Genomic DNA, 23,302 nt, shown 5'->3' with positions numbered 1-23,302 from the left:
TTTAACGATAAAGATAAAATAAAGGATAAAGTGAATAGAACTATGATTGACTTTTTAGTGTAAAAATGTGATTTTTCATTAAAGTAAACAGTACCGAAAATTTTTCGTTAAAATTCTCTATTTTATTATATCGATACTTTGTTCGTGTCATCGTATATGTATATACATATGATATTATGCAGCAGAGCGTCAGCGAACAACATTTGAATCCCAGTACTTGAAAACCAACCACATGAAAAATATCCAGAAGGTGTCTGAGTCAGGCTTCACAGAATTCGAAATGTAACAGAGGACTGGACGTGTGTGTGCGGATCCTTGACTTGTATCGAATTTAGGTAAGTGGAAACTTCGAAACAGTCAAATAAGCCAGATATGGTAGTGGTTAATATTGACTTAAAAGCATTCAAGTCTACGACCAGATCATAATTTAACCCACGTAATCAACATGTTCACACTTCATGAAAAAAAAATGAAAAAAATTTGTAGCGAAAGATGAATTACAATAGAAATTTTTTTATTAATTTCAATTTTCCTCAACATGGGAGTACTTGAAGAGAGATGTTTTCTTTATGTATAATGATCATCTTTTAATCTCTTCAAAATGAAAAATTATTGTACCTTGAATACAGAAGTTATCAGTTCCGAGCCTTATGCTTGTGCATGCTATAGCTCAAGCGGGTATTGATGTCCATGAATGAAAAATCACTCGTTCTGTCAGTAGCGCGCTATGCTTCCAAGAAAGCTTGGGGGTCGTTAAATCTTGACTTCCTAGTAGTCAATGAGTTCTCAAATGTTCGATAAATTTTTCAAAAGATCGGGTACACACACATAAGCATAACAGGTAGTGTTTCCAACTAATTACTTACATACACTTGTAAAATAACAATTACAACAGAGATATCTCTTTCAAAAATTAATTGTTTTGATAAAAATAATAAAAAACAGTCATTAATCGATTCCAATTCCCCAGATCAACCAACCACCCTTTCTCCTCCTTCCCCTTCCGCCCCGACTACCATTTCCACCATTGCTCCCGTGAAATCATCCATCTCATCTTTACAATTTTAATCATGTTTAATCATTTTGTAGATCAATTAAATATTACCAAAATCAAAATAAAATAAGAAAAAACAATGATTGATCTACAAACCCTTAAACATGATTAACTGATCAGGATTCAGCTGACCTCCCAAGCCCTTAAATCGGAGGTCGGCGACAGCAGATCTGAGGGTGCAGCCGACTACTCTCGGGTTACATGTCAACATAAGAATGGGAGAGAAAAGAGGGAAGAGGGGAAAGAAAAGGAGAAGAGAGAAAGGATAGGGTGTCGTCGACAAAGTCACAGGGCGGCGATAGAGGTGGGTAGTGGCTGGTGTTGTGGCACTACTACAAAAGGGCCTTATTGTGTACGTGGGTGGTGTCGCTTTTATACAACATAGTGATGGATAAGACATTCCGACACCCACTTAATATGGTATCAGAGTTACTGTCGGTTATAACCGACATAAACTGTTAATGTTGCTTATAATCAACATTGATTTTAATATTTTTAATATTGGTGTCACATTAAAAAAAAATTGTGCCGCTTTTAACCAACATAACGTTAGCGTCGGTTAAAAGACAACTGGTGTCGCTTATGACTGACACTAATGATAGTTTTTAAATATTTTCAAAGACAGTGTCGGTTGTAGCCGACATAGGTTTTAATTTTTATTAAGAATTTTGAAACCCGGTGTCGGTTGTAACTGACATAATATTAGCGTCGGTTAAACGAAACATTTTCAAAGCTGGTGTCAGTTGTAGCCAACATATGTTTTAATTTTTAAAAATATTTTGAAAACAGTGTTGGTTGTAGGCGACGATTGGTGGCCTTTATATACCCTCCCCGTGTTTTCTCTTCCTTATATGTGACAATGTGGTTGGAACATTGCTAGATATAGAAAAGTCTAAAGATGGATTGGCTGCACGTGTAGATCTTGAAGTCTTGAACATAAGACGTAGTCAACACCCACAAAGAGAAGGACATAGAACATTTTGACATCCAGCATTGTTCATGTTGAAAAGAGAAAAAAAAAAAACTGCCTTTTGCAAAGTATTATTTACTATTTAGGTCCCCGATGGATATTCATCAAATTTGTCGTAGAAATGGCGAAGAAGGGGCTTGAATTTCCAATCATATTCTTCAGCATGAGTGGAAGGTGCAGCAGATATGGCGAAGACAATTCATGTATTTTTGTATTCTAGTTATATGTATTTTGATGAGGGGAGAATCTATAACCTGTTGGTTTTGTAATTTCGATTGGTCATCCGTAAATTGTAGGATTATGCATATGGGAATTTGATTATTTTTCTAAACAATGTGTACAAAAAAAAACAATGTCATTTTCATTTTTATTCTTCGTTATATATATGTTAAGTATATGTAGTTGTTTAATACTTTTCATAACCAGGAACGCTACTCCTGTTTTCTCTTCTTTGTAAGCTACCATATCTTGTCAACTAGTCTATGTTTGCGGTGTGAATTAACTTTTAGCATAATATTGATATTTTTCTAGTACATTAATATTTTTACACTAAAGCGAAAGGAGTTCGGCTAAGCCACATTATGTTGACATTAATTAACGAATATTTATATAGTTTGATTATTTTGGTTGTTAAATTGGTTGGGTCATTGGTGAATGTTTTATCGATCCTTCTAAGTACCTAAAACCTCCCAACATTTTAATGTCATTCCAAGTTGGTCTCAACCATTTTAAATATTCCAAACTAGCACCCAACTTATTAAAAATGCATTCATTAAGCCCCAATTAATTTTTCAAACATAGTTTATATTCAAAACTCACCAACAAGGTATATCATGGTCAACATTAATATTAGTTGACTCAAAATTTAAATTTCAATCATAAATTATATAATAAGCAACCCAATGATCAAATGGGTATTGAATTGAATAAAAAATGAATCCAAATTGAAATTACAATAGGGGACAATCTCCTAACAAAGAAGAGGGTTAAGAATTCAGATAGGGTTTCAAGGAGCTTTTTTCTGCTCATGTGATTTCCTCATTTGCCGATTCTCAGCTTGTAAAACTTCCAGTTCTTCATTGTGGACGGTGAAAATAGTGGTTGCTATATCATCAGTCTATACCATTCCAGCAACCTCCATGACCTTATTCTCAAAGTTGGCGGCTTGAGTTGTAGGGTGGAGCTTATGGTTTTGCGTAGTGTTTGGATGTGATGGCCTAATGGTGGTGGTGGTGGTGATCGTTAGTTGGTGGAGGCTATTTCCATGACCTTTTATTGCTTTTGGAGACATAGTGAGCTCCAGTTAATTTAATAGATTTTTACTTGGGGCTTAACGAATATGACATTTTCAATAGGTTGGGAACTTGTTTGGAATGTTTAAAAAGATTGGAATGACACTAAAAGGTTGGGAGATTTTTGGTACCTAATCCTAATTTTTTTTGGTCAAAATTATTCTTATATGTAAATATATAAGTAGAGTTAAGTTAACTAGAGTAATGAGCAGCTTATATACATATCTGTAGTTAGATGAATTATTCATTATACATAAAATGGTCAACCAAATTCAGCTTTATGTATGTGTTTTACTTGCTGCAAGAGTTTCTCCATGACATAGAGGAAAAAAGGTAATGCTCGAGAAACTGAATCTGTAGATAAAATTTACAAACTAAATGATGTGTCACTAATAGGATGAGTACGTTTATCAACACTTAATTAAAAATCTAATCATCAACCTTCGTATATTTAATTTACAAAATTTTATCTATAAATTCAGTCTCCCTTGCATTAGTCGGGATAAAATTTTCTCACATCTTTTCTCAAGAGAGTAAAATTGTCTCACGTCTTTTCTCAAGTGTGGATAACCGCACTTTTTAAAATCCTAACATGTCGTTATTGTCAACATTATCGATATTTTATTAGGAAAACTAATGAAAATGGTTTGAAACTTTGAGTTTTAACGATAATGACAAAATAAAGGGTAAAGTGAATAGTATCATGATTGATTTTTTGTTAAAATAAACCGTACTAAAAAAATTTTTGTTTAAGTTTTTTATTTTATTATATCGATACTTGGTTCGTGTCATCATATATATATATATATATATATATATATGATATTATGATATTATGCAGCAGAGCATCAGCGAACAACTTTTGAATCCGAGTACTTGAAAACCAACCACATGAAATATCCAGAAGGTGTCTGAGTCAGGCTACACAGAATTCGAAATGTAAGAGAGGACTGGACGTGTGTGTGCGGATCCTTGACTTGTATGGAATTTAGTTACGTGAAAACTTCGAAACAGTCAAATAAGCCAGAGATAGTAGTGGTTAATATTGACTTAAAAGCATTCAAGTCTGTGGACCAGATCATAATTTAACCCCCGCGTAGTCAACATGTTCACACGTAAGCTTATCAGGTAGGGTTTCCAACTAATTACTTACTGACACCTGTAAAGTAGTAATTAAAACAAAGATATCTCTTTCAAAAATTAGTTGTTTTGATAAAAATAATAAAAAACAGTCATTAATCGATTCCAATTCCCCAAATCGACCAACCACCCTTTCTCCTCCTTCCCCTTCCGCCCCGACTACCATTTCCACCATTCCTCCCGTGAAACCATCCATCTCATCTTTACAATTTTAATCATGTTTAATCAGTTTGTAGATCAATTAAATATTACCAAAATCAAAATAAAATAAGAAAAAACAATGATTGATCTACAAGCCCTTAAACATGATTAACTGATCGGGATTCAGCTGACCTCCCAAGCCCTTAAATCAGAGGTCGGCGACAACAAATTTTGGGGTGCGGTCGACTACTCTCGGGTTACATGTCAACATAAGAATGGGAAAGAAAAGAGGGAAGAGGGGAAAGAAAAGGAGGAAGAGAGAAGGGATAGGGCGTCGTCGGCAAAGTCACAGGGCGGCGATAGAGGTGGGTAGTCGCTGGTGTTGTGGCATTACTACAAAAGAGCCTTATTGTGTCGGTGGGTGGTGTCGCTTTTATACAACATAGAGGTGGATAAGACATTCCGACACCCACTTAATATGGTGTCGGATTTACTGTCAGTTATAATCGACATAAATTGTTATTGTCGCTTATAACCGACATTGATTTTAATATTTTTAATACTAGTGTGTCATTAAAAAAAAAGTGTCGCTTTTAACCGACATAATGTTATAATCGACATAAAGATCAACATTCTCAGGAACTCCAATTCGAAGAGGAAGAGCTCGAAGGTGGTTCATTTTTAAATTATTATGATTATTAATTTTAGTTTCTGTTTTGTATTCTAACTAGTTTTATGCTTAAATTGAAAATTTATTTTTGTTTTTTGGTTTTTAATTGTTTTTTCTATATTTATAAGGATCAACTCAACGGTGACGTGGACCCTCAATTCCGAATTGGAAAGAACAACCTTGTTCATTTGATTTGTCTGGAAAATGCATTAGTGATAATTCTAGTGCATTTTCGAAACATGTAGTGGCAGAGGTTAGAAATTACAGAAATATTCCGATGGTGGCATACTGGAATAAAGAAAAAACAAAGGTAAACGTTTCATGATTTATTTTATTATACCTTGATTTTTGTCTAATAAATTCTTTTATTTTTCAGGAGATTGCTGAAAAAAATAAGCAAATCGGCAGTTGAAAACTATGAACCACACAACTGGTTTGCAAGAGTTCGGGAAGAATTTGTATGGGGTGTACATTTTTAAGAATTGTAGTTAATTTTAAATTTAATATATAGTTGGTAGAAATTTTATTTTTAATATAAGTTTGCTTAAAATTGTTTATTTTTTCATTGACATATATGGTGGGAATTATTTTTATATAATTTTTTTAATTATTATTAATTAAAAACTGACAAAGATTTTTTATATTATTAATATATTTGGTGTCGCTTATGGACGATAGCATAATAATTATTTAATGTAATCTAAATGTTACGTAATGTCGGTTAAAACCGAGAGTAGTTTGAGTATTTTATTTGTGTTAACTGTTACGTAATGTCGGTTAGGACTGACAGTAGGTTTGATATTTAATTCTTTAATTGTTGCTTGATGTCAGTTAGGACCACCATCATGTCAGAATTCAATGTCACTTCTAACCGACGTAAGTTTAGATGTCGCTTTTAACCGACGTTGTTGTTCTTTTTTATTTTATATTACTTTGCTTCTTGGTTTCGGATTAAGGGGACTAACCGATGTCAATACCCTTTTCGTGATGCTAGCAACGGCGTCGGTTCTCCTATCCTACATTGCACTATTTGATGTCGGATTTTTACCAAAAATCTAACAGTAATTGGAGTTTCTTGTCGGTTTTTCACCGCCAGTAATAGCCTCTTTTGTACTAGTGTGGGTGTTTGTTGTGGAAGGGGTAAATTTGGAATCAGATAGGGGTAAATTCGGAATCCAGTTGACCAAAAATTTTGGTTATTTAACAATACTTCACTTAAACGACAACGTGGCAGTTTTTTTTTAACTTTAAAACTGAAATAGCCAAGGGTTATGGTTCTATTCACTAGGAACTCCACGTCACTTCATGTTCCAGGTACTTGGAAAAGTTTCTCCAAATGTTCCAGAGTTCTGAGTAGCAGTAGTTGCAAAGCAAGTTTAACATGGAAAATCCCGAAATTTACAAGCTATTTCATGACTTTCTACTTTGATTGACGATATAAAATCAGGAAAATGCATCTTTCGTGGTTTTACTAAATTGCATGTAGTATGTAAGGGAAGGAAGATAATTGTGCAGAAAATGGAAAAAGGCCTAAATCTGCTGAAAGTTAGCGAGTCTCAATTTAAAATGACGGTTTTGCATACTACATATGCCTGAATCATTGAGATTCAAAAACTGGACGTTAAACTGCAAAGGTTATATGTTTGAAGCCGGCAAATTTCAGCCAACCGAAGTTCCATTAAGCATTTCTCCAAAGCAAACCTAAACCCAATCGCCTTTCACAAAAACAAAATAACAGCTTTTCCTTCCCAAAACTAGCACTTGCAGTCGGAAACAAACTGCGTAGAAAGTTCGAGGTCGTTAGGAAAATCGCTGCATAAATCAACAATAAAATGAGAAAGCAATAAATCTATGTATTACCAAATATCGCCTATCAAAGGCAGTTGGAATTTATGTTCAGGTTAGCGTTTTAGTAGGATTTCAAACGTATAATTCACCGACACCGCATTAAACTAGAGAAATTACTACACAATTACAAGAGATGGGAGTCAAGGGGATTTCGCTGTGATCTTTACAAAGCACAAGGAAGTAGGAAGTGCAGGCAAGAGAGCAACAGAAAGTGAATAGAACCCCAAAAGCCATAAATATGATATGGCACGCCATGTTCGACTGAATTCTGTATCATGCCAAAGACAACCAAACCAAATTGAGCAATCTGAATGCGCACTTTGCAAACAAAAAGATCACAAATATTTGAGTCCTAAATAAAATTAACCACGTATGACACCTCATTTGCCTCATAAGCAGTTACCAACGAAAATAGAAAGAAAAAGCCTGAAATGTTAAGGCTTAAACATCTGCACAACTTTAAACAGATGCCAAAGACGGGCGAAATCTAGGTGCTGTACCCGTGCTTGTGTTATTTTGTTGGTATTATTTTTTTCACAGCCTTCATGTTGATACTGATGACAAATACTGAAGACGTCACCGATCATAATTGGTTATTGAAAGGAAGAGAAGAAAAAGCATACGTGCCACTGTTGTTAATTCACAATTAATGGCTTTGCGGAGCAGTTGCAGCATTTGTTGATTAATTTATGAGGAAAAACAATATGAGCTCATTCATAACACCAATTTGAATCGGGACGAGAAAAATCAAACTTGCAGGAGCATGGAAATAAGTTGCTCAATTTGATGGCTCGGATTAGGCATCGATCGAACAGGGCGAGAACTGTTGGAGATTAAGCTTGCTGCAGAATTGAAGATGGCTTGGATTTCAAGTTTTCAGTCAAAGTTTAAGTTTATGTTCTTAGTTATAGCTAGAACACTCGGTTATAATGTATGGCTAAGATTAAAACATCGTAACGGCTTGTATTGTGTTACCTGTCATTTTCTATTAAGAGTTTAAGTGAAGCATGTGCCTCTCACATGGGGTATGTTCGTCACCAGCCAATTGTACATTGTGGAATTAGTCTGATGAAGAACATCAAGTAACAGAATGCCTGTTGCCTTCTTTTGCATTCTCTTTTGTGTATATTTTTCTGTATCTTGTATCGCTTTTGACTTTCTTTTTTGTTACCATTAAATCTTCGTCATCGTTCAAGTGAACTGAGTACTAGTTTGTCGCATCGTTTCAACTTAAGTTAATGAAATGCTTTTGTTCCTCCACCCTGCTAAGCATTACAATGTGCAACGATGAATTGGTTGCAAAGAAGCATCAGTTCATTGCTCAACTGGAAACATAGTTGATTAAGCAGTCAGATTTGGTACTTGTTACAATTCTTTTACTTTCATTATTTGGCGTATTTACATTTGTATCACAATTTCTTTGGCAAAGTATATATTTACTGGGTGTATAGTTTTATCACCATCCCCAAATGTATTGAAATGAAGATAGTATGATAAGAATTCCAAGCATTTACTAAGTTTCTTTGTGACTTTTCATAAAATTGACACATATGCCTCTAAAAATTTAGTCACGTGCAATGCAAATAACGGAATTAGCAGAAAACTGTGATTGAATTGATGGTTGAGAGCATGTAGGCATAAATTTAAAATTTAGGGAGCTTAATACTATTGAAAGTTAGGAAAACAAAGTGATATACAGTCCAAAGTTCATAACTTCATAGGGCATTACCCCCAACTCTTTTAGTTTTAGGGTCGGTACTAAACTCAAGGGGTGCCCTTCAATCCCTGTTCAATGTGCTCATAGCTTGGATTGCTTATGAATTAAGATATTTGCACCCATCTTGTATCCAATACTTCATTTTCAATACAAGTTATTTAAGGAGGTTTGAATCAAATATAAGACTTCGAGTGTTGAAATAAATTCTCCCCTTAACTATTCAAGCTGCAACCCCCTTGTATCCAAGCAACAAAGCCTAATCGGGTCAAGTGGCCCATGACATTTTGCGTTAAAAATTTACGCATACTTTCTTCATAGGCATGTTGAATAATATAAAGTTCCACATCAGATACTCGAGGAAATTATTACAACTTATACTGAGTGATCAACTATTAGTTGCAACGAGATATTTTGTATGAAAATTTACCTTCATAGGTTGTAACATTTTCAACAAAACTTGATATTAACTGCACTTGAACATTTTTTTTAAACTGAGCGGTCATTTAGGGGTCTTAATTCCATGCTATTACTTATCGACGATGAAGCCTATCCCTAATTCGAGAAGAGATGAGAAACATACTTAATTTGATTTACATTGTTATAATAAGAAGGCTAAGAACTACTTACCGAGACATTGGTTTTCAAGAAGCAATCAAATGAGCCCAGTGCCCGTAAAGGAAAGGCACAAAATATTTAAGCCCAAAAGAAAGAAACTATTGCAAAACCAAGAGTTTGTTATGATCCGTTGTTTCTCCCGCCAATTTTCAGTTAGGGACTCATCGTGATATTTACCGGCTTGCCCTTCACTGTCGAGCTCCCTCCCTTTTATCTCACAGCGAAATGCTTACTGAAACCACAGACACCATTCACTCATCAAATCTTTCAAGAAATTAAGAGAGAGAGAGAGAGAGAGAGAGAGAGAGAGAGAGAGAGAAGAAAGATCAAGAATTGAGAGAGAAACCCAGAAATCTCTATCGTTCTGGAACCCGAAAATACGAAGAAATACGCGAAGATGGTGGTGAAAGACGGAGAGAAGTCTCTGTGAGATTAATGCTTCTTGCATTGTGTAATCAACCCTTTCAGTCGATAGAGTTTTGGGAAAGAAGAAAATTTTCTGGGAAAATGTCAGATTCCGGTGAACAAGGGGCAACAATGTCTGGGCAAGTTTCCAATTCCGATGAACAAACAGCACCAAGTTCCGATGAACAAACAGCACCAAGTTCTGCGCAATTGCCAGATTCCAGCGGAGAAGAAGCACAAGATTCTGAGGAAAGCTCAGATCCCAGCGAAGCAGCAGAAGATTCTGAGGAAAACACCGAATCCAGGGAGCCTGGTACCACCAACTCCTGCGAATACACCGGCTTCCAGTGTAGGAGAAACCGCAGGGGAAAAGAATTTTGATTTCGAGGATGTAAGAGCAGCACTTGCTGAGACTATTCCGGGTTTCGTTGGACAACAAGCACAAGTAAACCCATTGAGAATCAACTTCAATGCGTCCGGTTCCGGTGAAGCAAGTGTAGCAGAAGCACCAAAGCTTATGCCAAATCCACCTTCTTGGATAGAGGATTCCGATGAAGAAGGATTTCAGGGTCAACGAGAAGCAGCAAATCCCAATGAACAAGAAACAGATTCCAGTGACTCCGGTGAACCAGAAGTACAGTCCGCTGCACCACCGGAGGTGATTATTATGACTCCAGCTGATTGGAAAAAGGCTCTTTCTGATCAAGCAAAGGCAGAAGAAGAAGAAGAAGAAAAAGACAATCCGAAGGAAGTTGTTCCAGAGTTAATTCATAACACTAACCTTCAACAAGCAGAGCTTAAAGAACGGGCGGTTGCGCATCCATCCTTGATCGGTGGCTCTAGCATGAACCCTGATCCTCCCGCAGCCGTGCGGGAACCTGATTCGCAGCCGAGTGAAAGTGCCGCCGAGAATGTGGAGCTGGGGAAAAGAAAGATCGATGCGAAGGGCAAGGGGAAACTGGAAGAGAACCAAGAAGATGGAGGAGAAGAAGAGGAAGCTGCAAGTCCGAGATCGAAGATACCTAAAAAATCTCAAGATGAGAGGCTGGCAATTGGGGATCCGTCTTTGCAAGCTCGCTCTAACAAGAACCCTGTTCTTCCTCCTGCCACCCCCGTGACAAAACCCGATTTGAAGCCGAGTGAAAGCGCCACCGAGGGGAAAAGAAAGATCGGAGAGAAGGGCAAGGGGAGCAAAGGGGAAGAAAGAACGAAGAAGATGAAGCTGCAAGTCCAAATTCGAAGAAATTGAAAGGTCCAGAAGAGTAGAAGTGGTAAAAGGCATCGATATTCATCAAGACAGTTATTCAATCATGCTCTGTTTCTGAAATAAAACGTTGTGCGATGATCAACCGGAGTAGGTAGATTTGAGTTTCGACGGTGAAAGTCTATCGAAAAATTGATCAGTTTTTTAGATTTTCAACTAGTTTCCCTGTTAGATCAATGTGGCTTAAGATCTCTGCAAATTTTATTGACTTTATTCGTCGAATTCAATCCTAGAACTTTGAATTAGTGCGTGATGAAGAACATCAACTAATGGAATGCCTATTGGCTTTTTTTTTTCATTCTCTTTTGTGTACATTTTTTTGTATTTCACATTGCTTTCGACTTGTTTTTGTTACACTTAAATGGTCATCGTCATTTCCGTGGCTCACATACTAGTTCATTATATTTTGACTTATGTTTATAAAATACTCGTAATCCCCTTCTAATGTGCTAAATATGAATTATAAAGGTGCTCTTCAAGTCCTTGTTCCGATACAAGCAATATTAGAGGATGGTTAAATCGAACATAAGACCTCAAGTGCCGAAGTAAACTCTTACCCCTTACTTGTATCCCAAGCAACAAAGCTTATTTGGTCAAACAAACTTAAATTTGAGTACAAAATTCATAGACATGGAAAACGAATTGGGTCAAGTGGCCCATTACACTTAAAGTTATACGGCCCAAATGACTAAAAATCCATGGGGTCCATATAAACTAGGTCCAAGTGCACACAATGATTACCCGGTCAAGTCATCGAGAGCGCGCAGTACGCAACCTGCGTCGTATAGAACATCACAAATCCCAACACAGCTATATGCCTATCGTCATCGTAAAATCACCGATTTACGAAATTGCCTCGGAAATTCTCTGCAGAAAAAATCTAGGTATTTATTCATTTAAAATTAAATAAATCCCCAAATAGTTCCGTAATTAATTCTTTAATTTCCGTCGGAATCCCCGTTAAACTTCTGCGAAAGTTACCAATTCTCACTCATAAATTACGAATTGCGCTTGAATTTTGACAAATTGTAGGGGTTTTGATCTGTTTTGGTTGGCGATTGGGAGCTGGAGTAGGGTTTCGAGCGATTTCTGAGGCCGATCAATGAAAGGGGAAGTGCAGCTGGAGCCAACAGGTGAAGGGGAGCGAGACAGAGACCCTACTGACATCGAGCCTCTGCTACCGAACCAGGACGATTCGTCGCCGGCAAGCTCGAGTGAGATCAACAACGAAGACCTTGAGTCTGGCTCTATCCCTTGCTGTCGCATTTGTCTCGAAAGCGATGCCGAACCAGGTCAATCAGTTTTTTATTAATGAAATTAAGTTTGTTAATTTGAATTTTTGTTTAAGCAGTGTTGGATTTCAGTATTGTGTGATTCCCGAGGAGTGATTAATTGTTTTGTGGGTTAAATTGTTGTGATTTATTGTAATCGAAGTTTGAAACTTCGAAAGATTGTATCTTTTTGTAGTTTTAAGTCTATGTAATAGGTTGCAGTAATTTGATTCATTTGGGAGTTGAAATGAGTATAAAAACTGTGAATTTCGCATGTTTTCGGAAATTGGCCTAAGTTTGATCTCGTTGCTGCGTAGGCATCTTGATGCTGCTGTTGGTCTGACTTGTGTTGTTTAACTTTACAGAGGATGAATTGATTTCACCCTGCATGTGCAAAGGCACCCAGCAGTTTGTTCATAGGTCCTGTCTCGATCACTGGCGCTCCGTTAAAGTAAGTAACCTTTTCTATTGGAGCGATGATATTGTATATCATAGTGAAATTTAGTGACTTTTCTCTTAGATTGTGTGTAAACCGCATAGTGGTTTCAAATTTACTTAACTTGTTTTCCTCTCCCATCTTTCATCTGCTTTTCTAGGAAGGATTTGCTTTCTCACACTGCACAACTTGCAAAGCTCAATTTCACCTTCGAGTTGAAACATATGAGGACAATGCCTGGCGCAAAATAAAATTCCAAGTTTTTGTGGCGAGGGATGTTTTCCTCGTGTTTTTGGCTGTACAATCAGTAAGCAATTGCCCTTTGGAATTTTATTTTGTTCTGTTATTTATTTACTTTCTTTCATAATCAGTTGGTTTTCCACCCATCTCTGATTAATTTTCTTTCCAGGTTATAGCTGCAATTGGTGGCTTTGCATATGTCATGGACAAAGATGGGGCCTTCAGGAATTCATTTAGTGATGGTTGGGATCGTATCTTGTCAAAACATCCTATACCATTTTATTATTGTATAGGTAAAATCCTACACCTTAAAACTGTTCATGGAAAAAGGTTATTTGGTTCAGGGTTTTTTTCCTCACTCATCTAGGAAACGTTTAAACACTCTGGTTCTCACTTGTCAAAACTATTCAGTTAACAATCTATTGCCTTGTATTGAATCAGGGGTACTGGCCTTCTTTGTGCTGCTTGGATTTTTCGGGCTCATACTACACTGTTCATCACTCAATGGCAATGACCCACAGATGGCTGGCTGCCAGAACTGTTGCTACGGTTGGGGAATCTTGGATTGTTTCCCAGCATCTATGGAGGCTTGCTTTGCCCTGGTTATCGTGTTTGTTGTCATCTTTGCCATTCTTGGCATAGCTTATGGTTTCCTTGCCGCTACTATGGCTATTCAGAGGATCTGGCAGAGACATTATCACATCCTGACCAAGAGGGAACTCACAAAGGTTACTTCTCGACTTTCTTCTCCTGTGCATGTCTACATAGTTGTATTTAATCATTTCTTGGAATGTGCATGGACTTGCATTAGTTTTCCAGACCAAGAGAGACTGCATATCATCTCGTAAACTTTCATATCTTCTTAGACATTTGCATCATTCAAAGGTCCCGCAATGCTTATGGTTCAAACTTATGCAGGAGTATATAGTGGAGGATCTTCACGGATGCTATACCCCACCGAAACTAGATCCCGAACATGAAGCGCGCCTGAAAATGCTGAAGTTGTTGTAGAGATGGAAATAAATTTCAGGATATGAAATCCGCTGTGTATTTGCACTTTGTAACTTCTTGAAGGACTCTGTGACTGCAGAGGAGAAGGAATAGTCTCATTCTCCACAGAATTCATTAAATTGTAAACCCTGATCCTGGAAAGATCCAACAAATGTTGGGGGATTACCATTTGTGCGGTACTTTTGGTACTCTCAAGACTCGTGATTTTTGCTTTGCTCCGTGATTGTACCAGTTGAGCTATTCTTCGACTTGTGTCCTCTGAGTCTTGTGTATGTCTCCGGCGAAGCGGGTTTTTACCGTTGTATTTCCACCCAAGGTCACTCCTGTATAACGTCATGTACAACCCAAGAAACCATTTTGTTGTTCAAATTTAAGCTACAGATCTCAAATCCAAAAATCTCTCATTTGAATCTAACGTTACGTGATTTTTGGTCATCTCCCGTAATTTCTGTCGAGTGAGAGGTGTTCGAACAAAACTCCCTCCATGCGTATCGGCTACATCAAAGAAAAAACGCTTGCAGAAAATCCAAGTCCGGAGAGGAATGATGTCACAACTGACAGGACGAACGATGTAGTCAGCATACCAGTATCGATGTCACCACAAACAAGACGGACGTGGAAGCGGAGACGGATGATCAAGTCTCCCTCGGATCTTGAGTGGCTCATGCTCTTAGATATGGCGACACTGGCGTATTAACCTAACCAACTTGCTTAACTTATAGCTACGTATGTTTGTATTACAATTTGATTTTTATTAGTCAACAACAAAAATAGTAGACGTGAATATTTGATTTTAGCACGTGGCTCGAGATTAAACTGATTTTATTTTACAGTTTTTACATTTTCAGGCTGTGAATCATGTACATTTTGATGCCACAATGAATTAATTTGCACTGTGACTTGACGTGCAAGTCATAATATTGAAAGAAAAAATAAACACAAGAAAATAACTACATCAAAAGAAAACTATATGGAGACAACAGAGGACGGCAAGAGGTTAGCCGTGTCCATCATTTTCATCCACATCTCTTAATCCAGCATATCTTAATCTGGATTAGTCCGTGGTAATACCGACATTTTAGTTCCAAATCCTCTTTAATTACTTGAAGGATTTTGGCTGTTAGGTTCTTGTTTGTTGTGATTCACCAGCACTTACAAAAACAAGATGATCACCGTCTCTAATTACATCTATATTGTCGATTTCGGCTCCATCTTTGCTCACGATTTTCGCCGGTGAGAGTCTGAATTTCTTTGCCCCCATCTCAAGCAACTCCTCGTAACTCAGTGGGAGCACCACAAGTTTGCCTTTCACTTCACCCTTTTCAGGGCAACTAATTGTCACCCTCGCAGCAGCGTTGCTTACGTAGCTCTTAGGACTTTTCGTCTCCGCAACAGAGAGAAACAAGTCTTTCTCCCCTATGTGGGCAACTGACATCATGCCAAACAGAGAGTTGTGGAAGTTATTAGTCCTACGCCTTGGGCGATTTCTGACCCATGATCCTCCCTCCGCTCCTGAAAATGAGCTGTCTGTGGGTGGAGGGTGGATAGTTGGCTCGCTTGTAAACCTCCCAAGGAACCGGATTCCACTCTTGTGTTCAGGAATGGTAACGGCAACTTTGGGTTCTTTACTAGAGTGGAAAAGGGTCTTTATGTCTTCGTGTCCTTGTTGTTCTGCTAGGGCTCTCGGGGTCCAGCCATGGAGGTCGGGTTTATCAATGTCAGCGCCCTGGTCCAAGAGGTATTTGACAAGGTCTACGTTGTCTTCAGATACTGCAACGTGCAGAGCTGTGGTTCCGTTGCTTTTCGGACGCGTGACATCCCCGCCATGTCGGGCAATTTCCTTGAGCAAGTCCAACCTGGTTTGCTCAGCAGCAGTGCAAGCAAATTGACCAACATCCCCTGAGTTCAAATTTGCACCATTTTCTAACAGCAGCTTGGCAATTTGCTCATGACCATTCAGTATTGCCTCCCACAGTGGTACATTCCCATCTGAGTCTGCCAATGCATGAAAACAAAATTACGTTAATGTTAAACCCAAAAGTTTATCTTAAATCATATAGTAAACGCGTAATTAACCAGCAGTTAAACCCAAAATTACATTAAGAGGGCGGTCCAACGCAGATGGCAAGCTGTGGAGAGTTGACGAGGTCTAACGGGAACAACCGCCCACATTAAAAAATATGACTCTTTTTTTAATCACTCCTGATTACATAATAAACAAGACATGTGCAGACATACATGCGCACGCAGAAGTATTTCATTACAAATCATATCATCAAGTCAACGGAGACGATCTATCTTTGGAAAGGAAAAAGGAAATGCATTGACTTCCTTCACTTAAATAATACAAGGCTACTTGCATGCATGTTGCCAATTATTTCTTAATAAGTAAAATTTTAGTATAAAAATTTAGTTCTTTTTGATAAAACGCCGTTCTAAACTACTTTAGTTTAGAAAGAAGGAGACGGAAATCCTAATCTAAGTGCAAAGACATGGTACATAATTTTGGCCAACCAACAGAACTTACGTTTCTATGCAGACAAATTCACAACAAATTTCTATTTGCACGACCTATGAGACAAAAATTTCTTTTCAAAAGATGATTTTTATTTCACTCTAGTTTGCATGGTTGAATAAAAAAACTAGAAGAATCAGACTCCTATATTTTAAAGATAAATTAAACAGGAAAGGGATAAGATAAACAGATTCGAAAGCCTAAATAACTTAATATTACTCTAATGAGAGATTTATCTACTTGTCAGATGGCATGATGTGGGAGGCACATGCATGCCTTCTGGATAAGATTACGAAGTCAACCAGAATTTTTAAACATAAAATATAATAATTCGAAACAAACAAATTTTTTATTTTTATTTTGATAAATTTGAAACAAATAATTATGGAAAGTCAACACAGTTTGCCAACTTACTATTAAAGGAATGAATGAGAAAACTTAAGTCGTCACAGATGTATGACAGGTGAACCATATCTGATAAGGTCAATGGCCAACATGCATACAAGGGCATTTTATACAAATACAAGGGCAGAATCTTATGTGTAATCGGTTACTTATCATTCCTCTTTATTTGTCATAACAGGGAATAAATAATCGTTTACACAATAGAAGAGTATTTCTGAATTATAGTTAATTAGGTATGTGAACTTAAAAGACCTTGGAAGCAGTATTGGCAAAGGTCAACACACAAGACCAGTATTTCTCTACATGGACGGATTATATTAATTTGATCTTAACTCTTATGTTTATTAAATGATTACTCCTTATCGCGTAGGGAGCCTACGATATAGCATGATTGACGATAAGTCTTAGCGAAATAATAGAACGGACTTTCTTGCATTAGGATATATTATACTTTACTCTTAATGTCAACAATTATATGTTTAATGATGGTTTAACTTAATGATTTGTTAAAGGTTTGGATAGTACCTCTGCTGTTAGGATCCGCCCCGTAGTCTAGCAGAAGAAGAACGCAGTTTTCGCTTCCTTTCGATGATGCTATATGCTGGTTTTTCACAGAACAAGGAGGAAACATAGAATGTGTGTTAGTATTTAGAGTTTGATGCTCTAGAAAAAGGGTAAAATCAAGAGCATAGGACTTTGCATACCAGAGCAGACCTCCCGTTATTATCCGATTCATTTGGATCCAGACCTCGTTTCAGCAACTGATTTAACAACAACTCGTCTCCTCTGATTGCTGCAAAGCATAGACTGAGAGGTAGGTCCATTCTACCCCGAGCTAGCATGTTCTCCGTCTCCAACAGAACGCCTTCCATGATTGGGTCCTTGAGGTCCTTCAAATGCTGCAACCCACCAAGTAAGAAACGCAATGTAGAGTGCAACTTGTCAAAAATCATCATCCAAACAAATTCTTAGAAATAAATAGGTTTCTTTAACTTCTGGATCAGATAAGCTCACCTGCAGGAGATTATTCATGATCACAGTCCCATCTCCAACATTAGCTTGAACTATGTTTAAGAATGTAGTACGATTCAGCCGTAGAAGCTGACTCAATCTTTTGGTTCTAACTGAAAAGAGCTGTGGTCTGTAACAAAGTACCCCGATCTCACCAATAAGATCACCAGATTTTGCCTCACCAATGACCTGCAATTTATAAAAATAATGTTACTCATAATCTTATATATCAGTTACCACGGTCAAAGCAACTACCGAATGCAAAAGATATCCTTTCTATTCAAGTGTTAGACTTGCCTGTTCAACTCCATTTTTGAGAACCACTAAATCCTGTAAAGTAATTCAAATATTATATTGGGTTGTTCAGAAAAGAAATTCAAATAAAGAGAATAGGAAAGTTATAAAGTCTTTGAAATGAATGAAAAAGAAAGATGAAATTGTTACCGCAGCACCAGTGACAAGTACTGTAGAAATCTGTGGGTGCTTCGTTCTGCAAGATTACATCTTCTTTGGGAGGAAAATACTCGGCCTTCATCTCCGAGACCTTTGAATTCAGAAGAAGAATAAGAATTTAAACCAAACATCCACACAAGATACTTTGAAAAGTTCGGACAAGTTCACTAGAGAGAAGAATTTGATTGAAAACTTTGAGATTGGGTTTGAACTTACCAACTGAAAGAGCAAGTCATTTGAAACCCCATGAAACAAGTACACCTTATCTACAAGAGAGTAAAACAGATAATGTGAAATACTCGAGCGGATGGCTTTAGGAAGGGAATCAAGGGTCTCTTGTTGCTGCAGTCCTTCAGAATCCGTTCTGAACTTCAGACACAAGTGTGCAAGCATCTGATCCTGCAGGCGTAGAGGCAGTTGGTTCCTCTGCGCAAAACTGGAGGCAGCTTGTATGGTATCCCTCTGGTAAACAGAAGCAACTAAATTAATATTTTCACATTTAATTAATTTTATTGCACAAAATCCAATTAAGTGAATATGAATTTACTCACAAATTTTCTAGTTCGACTGGTCCCGTGCACAACCAAGTTGGTCATATTTCCAATTAAGTATGATGTCAATCCCAGGTTGAAGAACATGTAGAATATGTCAAAGATCATCTCCCGTGCATTGACTGGATGCAGGTCTCCATATCCAACTGTTGTTAGCGTTGTGATAGACCAATAAACTGCAGTCACATACCGAATCCACAGGCTTTGTCCTAGGATTTCTACTCCCATCCATGTTTTTGCAGGGTCATGATTGCGTGCAGCTATAAGGTAATAGAAGCATCCAGCACAATGGATGGCAAAAAGAGTGACCTACAAAGGAGCATCGAAATCCCATCAGATGGTGATGCCGTATAACAAATGCATTTTGTTCATGTAAGTAATCCCAGAACCATCATAAATACTTACACAAATAAGTTTTGCACAGCGAACCCAAAAGTAATTATAATTCCTATCTTTCTCCAATCTGTTCAAGCAAGAATAGTGGGGAGGTTAACATAAAGAAAAACTTCTGCTTATATGCATTTTTGCAGTAAAAAAACTGCTGGGAAAAACTATTGCCATACCTGGAAAATAGGGCACTAACTCTTCGTAGACGCCAAAGACGAAGCATGTTGAAAAAGCCATAAGACTGCACAGATTTAGGAAAGATCCTCGTAGCAAGTTCAGATGGGATTGTGGATATGACATCGAAAATCAACCAGGATCTTGCATACTTCCAACCAATCTTTTTTCGATCGTCAACAAGTAAATATGTGGTCTTGTCCAGGTAAGCCAAAAAGAATGTGAGAATGATATCAATAGCAAAGAAACCATTGACAACATTATCAGTAATGGAGAGCGGTCCTCCTGGTCCTTTAAGGAAACCAAACTCGAACGGTGACACCCAAGCAGTATAGATGACCAGAACAACAAGAAAGGTCTCCCATATCCTGCAAGAACAAATTCAATCCGAGCCAAGTTTAGCAACAGGATAGACCTTTTACCAATTCAGTCGGATCAAACCAGTCAAACCGCCTCAGCTTGTAAGAAAATCCCAAGAAATATTATCCAAATCAAGATTGCAAATTTCTGCTCTGCACATATAATTCTTGCAGAATTTAAATCATATGGGATGTCTTGGTTCAGTGATTTGCATTCAAAACTTTTCCTTTTCCATCTGATTCAAAAAATGTCAAGAATCACCAAATAAGACTGCAGATTGTTTTCCATACAAGAAAAAATTAGATGAATTGCAGGCCTCCAAATCCGAACATTCTTTTCCTAGTAAACGAATTTATATTATTATTATTTTTTTTTTTTAACCAACGATCGATTGATATGTCTGTTTCAGTTCAGAGAACATAAATCCAGACTCAGTCCAGACTACTGTGCACATGGAAACAGAAAGGGTATATTCCAACACAGAATCAACACAAATTTCTTTTGAAAAAAAGGAAGATACTTTTGGGCCCCTAGAATTTTAGCACTGAAATAATTTTCAACAACAACCACTTTATAATGATTCATGACCATTCAAACACATACCAACAACCACTTTAGAAGCATAAAGCTACATACTTGGCAAATAAAATAAAATGGAAATAAAAAACCAGAATAAATGAATCCTTTGAATCATTGAAAAGACACCTCTAAGATTCAATCTCCGTCTTTTATAAATCCCCAAAAGACTGAATAAATTAATAAAAAGAAAGCACAGAAACCGGAAGTAAATAACAAAAATCAAGGGAAAAAAAAAAGACTAATATGCATCAAGGCAATGCAAAAATCCCAGAGGGGCTAACTACAAACAACCCCAGAACAAGAATCATAACCCAGAAAAAATGACATAAAACTTACAATTGATAAAAATAACCACAAAGCTTCAACCTTTTGTAGCAAAAGTTCAATGGTTCTTTACGAAACACAAAACCCAGTAAAAAAGCTAACATAAAAATAAACAAGAAAACAAGTTTAGTCAACGCAACTGATACAATAAACAATATAGTAACAAATAAAAGATTTTTGGTATACAAGGTGTTTGATGAAAGTATGAGCAGAAAACAGAGGCAACCCAGAAACCAAAAGTCTGAAAAAATAACCTGTAGCGGCGGTCGTACGGCGAGACAATGAACCTGCCGAGTTTCACACGTCGGTTGCTCGACCTTGCACCGAGGGAAGGCAAAATCCCAGTTGAGAGACTGTAGTGGCTGCCGTCTCTGGAGAGCTCAATCTGCTCTTGGCCGCACATTGAGACGCTAAAGACTCCTCTGGTACTGCTATTGCTCTCCATTGGTTGATTGGAATTTCAAGAGAGGGATGGAGGAGAGAGAAGGAGGAGGGCGTCAGCGGTGGTGGGAGTGCTTTGGGTTGTGGTTCTTCTGGGAAGGTTTGGCCATCGTTTTGGTGGGATTTGCAGGTACTATAAATAGGGAGCGCCGACTGCTTAGAGTCTTGGACTCCTTTTGTAATATTTTATTTTATACGGGCTTTTGACCTCTATGCGTTCGCACGGTGCTTCTCTCTGATCTCGTTGCCATATGTTTGCACCCCTGTCCCACTCAGTCTACAGTATTGACAGTCTTTCTCTCCCCCCACGCTATTTACTCTCTCCCCCTCCCCACACTATTCTACAATGTGTAAACTTTTCCTCTCCATTGAAGAAAAGTATTTTGACCCTTTTACCCCTGTTGCAGAAACTGCTCCATTGATGTTGACTAGCGGTGTCGGTTGACGTGAGTTAAACCAGCTAGTCAGAGTAGCGTCTCCATTCAATGAAAGTTGTGAATCAATTCGGCATAAGCTTACAATGATAAAAAAAAAAAAAAAAAAAAAGGTTAATCTTCTTGCATTTAAGTTTGAATTTTTATTTTTTTCTATATTTTTTTCATATGAAGGAACAAAATTAACAAAAATGTACTTTGGGTTCCCATTATCTTGAAAATCAAACAAATGTTTACATTTATGTTAATAGGAAGATTGCCGAACCAGAAACAAAATTGTTTATGATTATATACAAAATCGATTCAACATCTCAACTGATACACTTAAAAATGAACCACCCCTTTTGATGAAGATCTAGATTATAAAATATCAATCAAAATCTTATTAGAATATTCTTCAAAATTATTATATTGTGATTTAAACGTATTGCCAATAATAAACCATGATTAAGAAACTGTAATCTCAAATTGAATAATCAGAAGCGCCACTTAAGTAGGTTCCACCAATTTAAAAATTTCTCAATTTTCTCTAATTACAGAACGTGAAGGTAATTTTCCAGTATTTTTAACAGAATCTGCAAATTTAACACATAATAATGAGAATTAATAGGTTTCCAAGTAATCATATATCCACTATTTATTATTATTTGAATCCATGTAACTTTTTTCTACACCAACTTAAATTTAAATTGTTAATTGTCTATTTCACCCTATTGCATAATTACTATTAAGTACAAAATAAAATTAATAATAAAACTCAAATTTATCAATAAACCCATTAAACCCTACCATCACTTTCTTGTTTATCTTACATTCATTCTGGCTAAAACCATAATAGGTCTTGTAAAGAAAAACAAGCTTTTTTTATTGATGGATGGTGATTTTGAAGTTTTGAATTCTCCGACTAAGGTATGACTCAATTTATGAATATTTTGTTCGTTTGATTTCAATTTTTTTAAAGTTTAGAAGATGAGTATTTGGGTTTCAATTTTTTTCATCAATCCCGAATAGTTTGTTAAACTTTCTGAAATTGGAAAATTCTAAAGGAAGGAAAAACTTCTTACCAATGTTATTAGATTATAAACTTCCCTGCTTGTTGATAAATATAAGAGGATGAATTGTTTGATTTGTTGCTTATGCACATCAGTAGAAAGAAAAAAAGGCAAATGTCTGGGTTTGGTAGCAGAAAGAAAAAAAAGTAGCCATGGAAATGCTAGTGGGAAGAGCTGGGTGGGGCAAGGACGCCTCTTTTTTTAAAAAAATTAATTACATATGTTATTTTATAAAAGGAATGGATGTAAAGATAACTTAACATTTTGAATTGGGTTTGAGAGAGTAGTTTAGTTAATAAATTTAGGTTTAAAGAGAGATTAATTCTTTAATAAAAAAAATGGATGAAGAGAGTAAATTGGGTGCAGAAAAAAACATAGGTTCAAATAAAATTTCTCTTTTTTTTTTTCGGTTTGTGTTTTTCGCAAATTCCCTCTAAATTTGTTGTGTTAAAGTTGGAACTTACAAATTGTACGGCCCAATGGAAGCTGATACAAGAATGCTGAGGCAGTGAGGGCCCTGTTACCGTGAGGCTACCTATGGG

General features: G+C 36.9%; 3 protein-coding genes across 3 annotated transcripts; 2 read left to right on the top strand and 1 right to left on the bottom strand.

The window, feature by feature from the left end:
- The first annotated feature begins 10,033 nt into the window (after window positions 1–10,033).
- LOC103963029 lies at window positions 10,034–11,101 on the top strand. Its single transcript, XM_009375808.2, has one exon. The coding sequence runs from the start codon at window positions 10,034–10,036 to the stop codon at window positions 11,099–11,101; it is 1,068 nt and encodes a 355-aa protein (XP_009374083.2).
- Window positions 11,102–11,863: 762 nt separating this feature from the next.
- Window positions 11,864–14,322, top strand: LOC103963030. Its single transcript, XM_048585623.1, has 7 exons — window positions 11,864–12,000; window positions 12,149–12,408; window positions 12,753–12,838; window positions 12,984–13,130; window positions 13,233–13,356; window positions 13,505–13,791; window positions 13,982–14,322. The coding sequence occupies exons 2-7, from the start codon at window positions 12,219–12,221 to the stop codon at window positions 14,072–14,074; spliced, it is 927 nt and encodes a 308-aa protein (XP_048441580.1). The 5' UTR covers window positions 11,864–12,000; window positions 12,149–12,218; the 3' UTR covers window positions 14,075–14,322.
- A 723-nt stretch (window positions 14,323–15,045) lies between these two features.
- On the bottom strand, window positions 15,046–21,503 carry LOC125478001 (potassium channel AKT1-like). Its single transcript, XM_048585616.1, is given in 12 exon segments — window positions 15,046–16,069; window positions 17,520–17,595; window positions 17,699–17,893; window positions 18,009–18,194; window positions 18,303–18,335; window positions 18,450–18,470; window positions 18,472–18,549; window positions 18,675–18,920; window positions 19,010–19,318; window positions 19,415–19,472; window positions 19,573–19,938; window positions 21,088–21,503. Coding segments are annotated over 12 exon segments (2,634 nt in total). The 5' UTR covers window positions 21,279–21,503; the 3' UTR covers window positions 15,046–15,194.
- Between the last annotated feature and the right edge of the window lie 1,799 nt (window positions 21,504–23,302).

The sequence above is a fragment of a genome, unplaced genomic scaffold (genome assembly GCF_019419815.1).
Source record: "Pyrus x bretschneideri cultivar Hongxiangsu unplaced genomic scaffold, Pyrus_bretschneideri_v1 Contig1, whole genome shotgun sequence".
Taxonomy (NCBI): Eukaryota; Viridiplantae; Streptophyta; class Magnoliopsida; order Rosales; family Rosaceae; genus Pyrus; species Pyrus x bretschneideri.
Note: the sequence above shows the minus strand (reverse complement) of the source record. Positions and strands in the feature narration are given on the sequence as shown.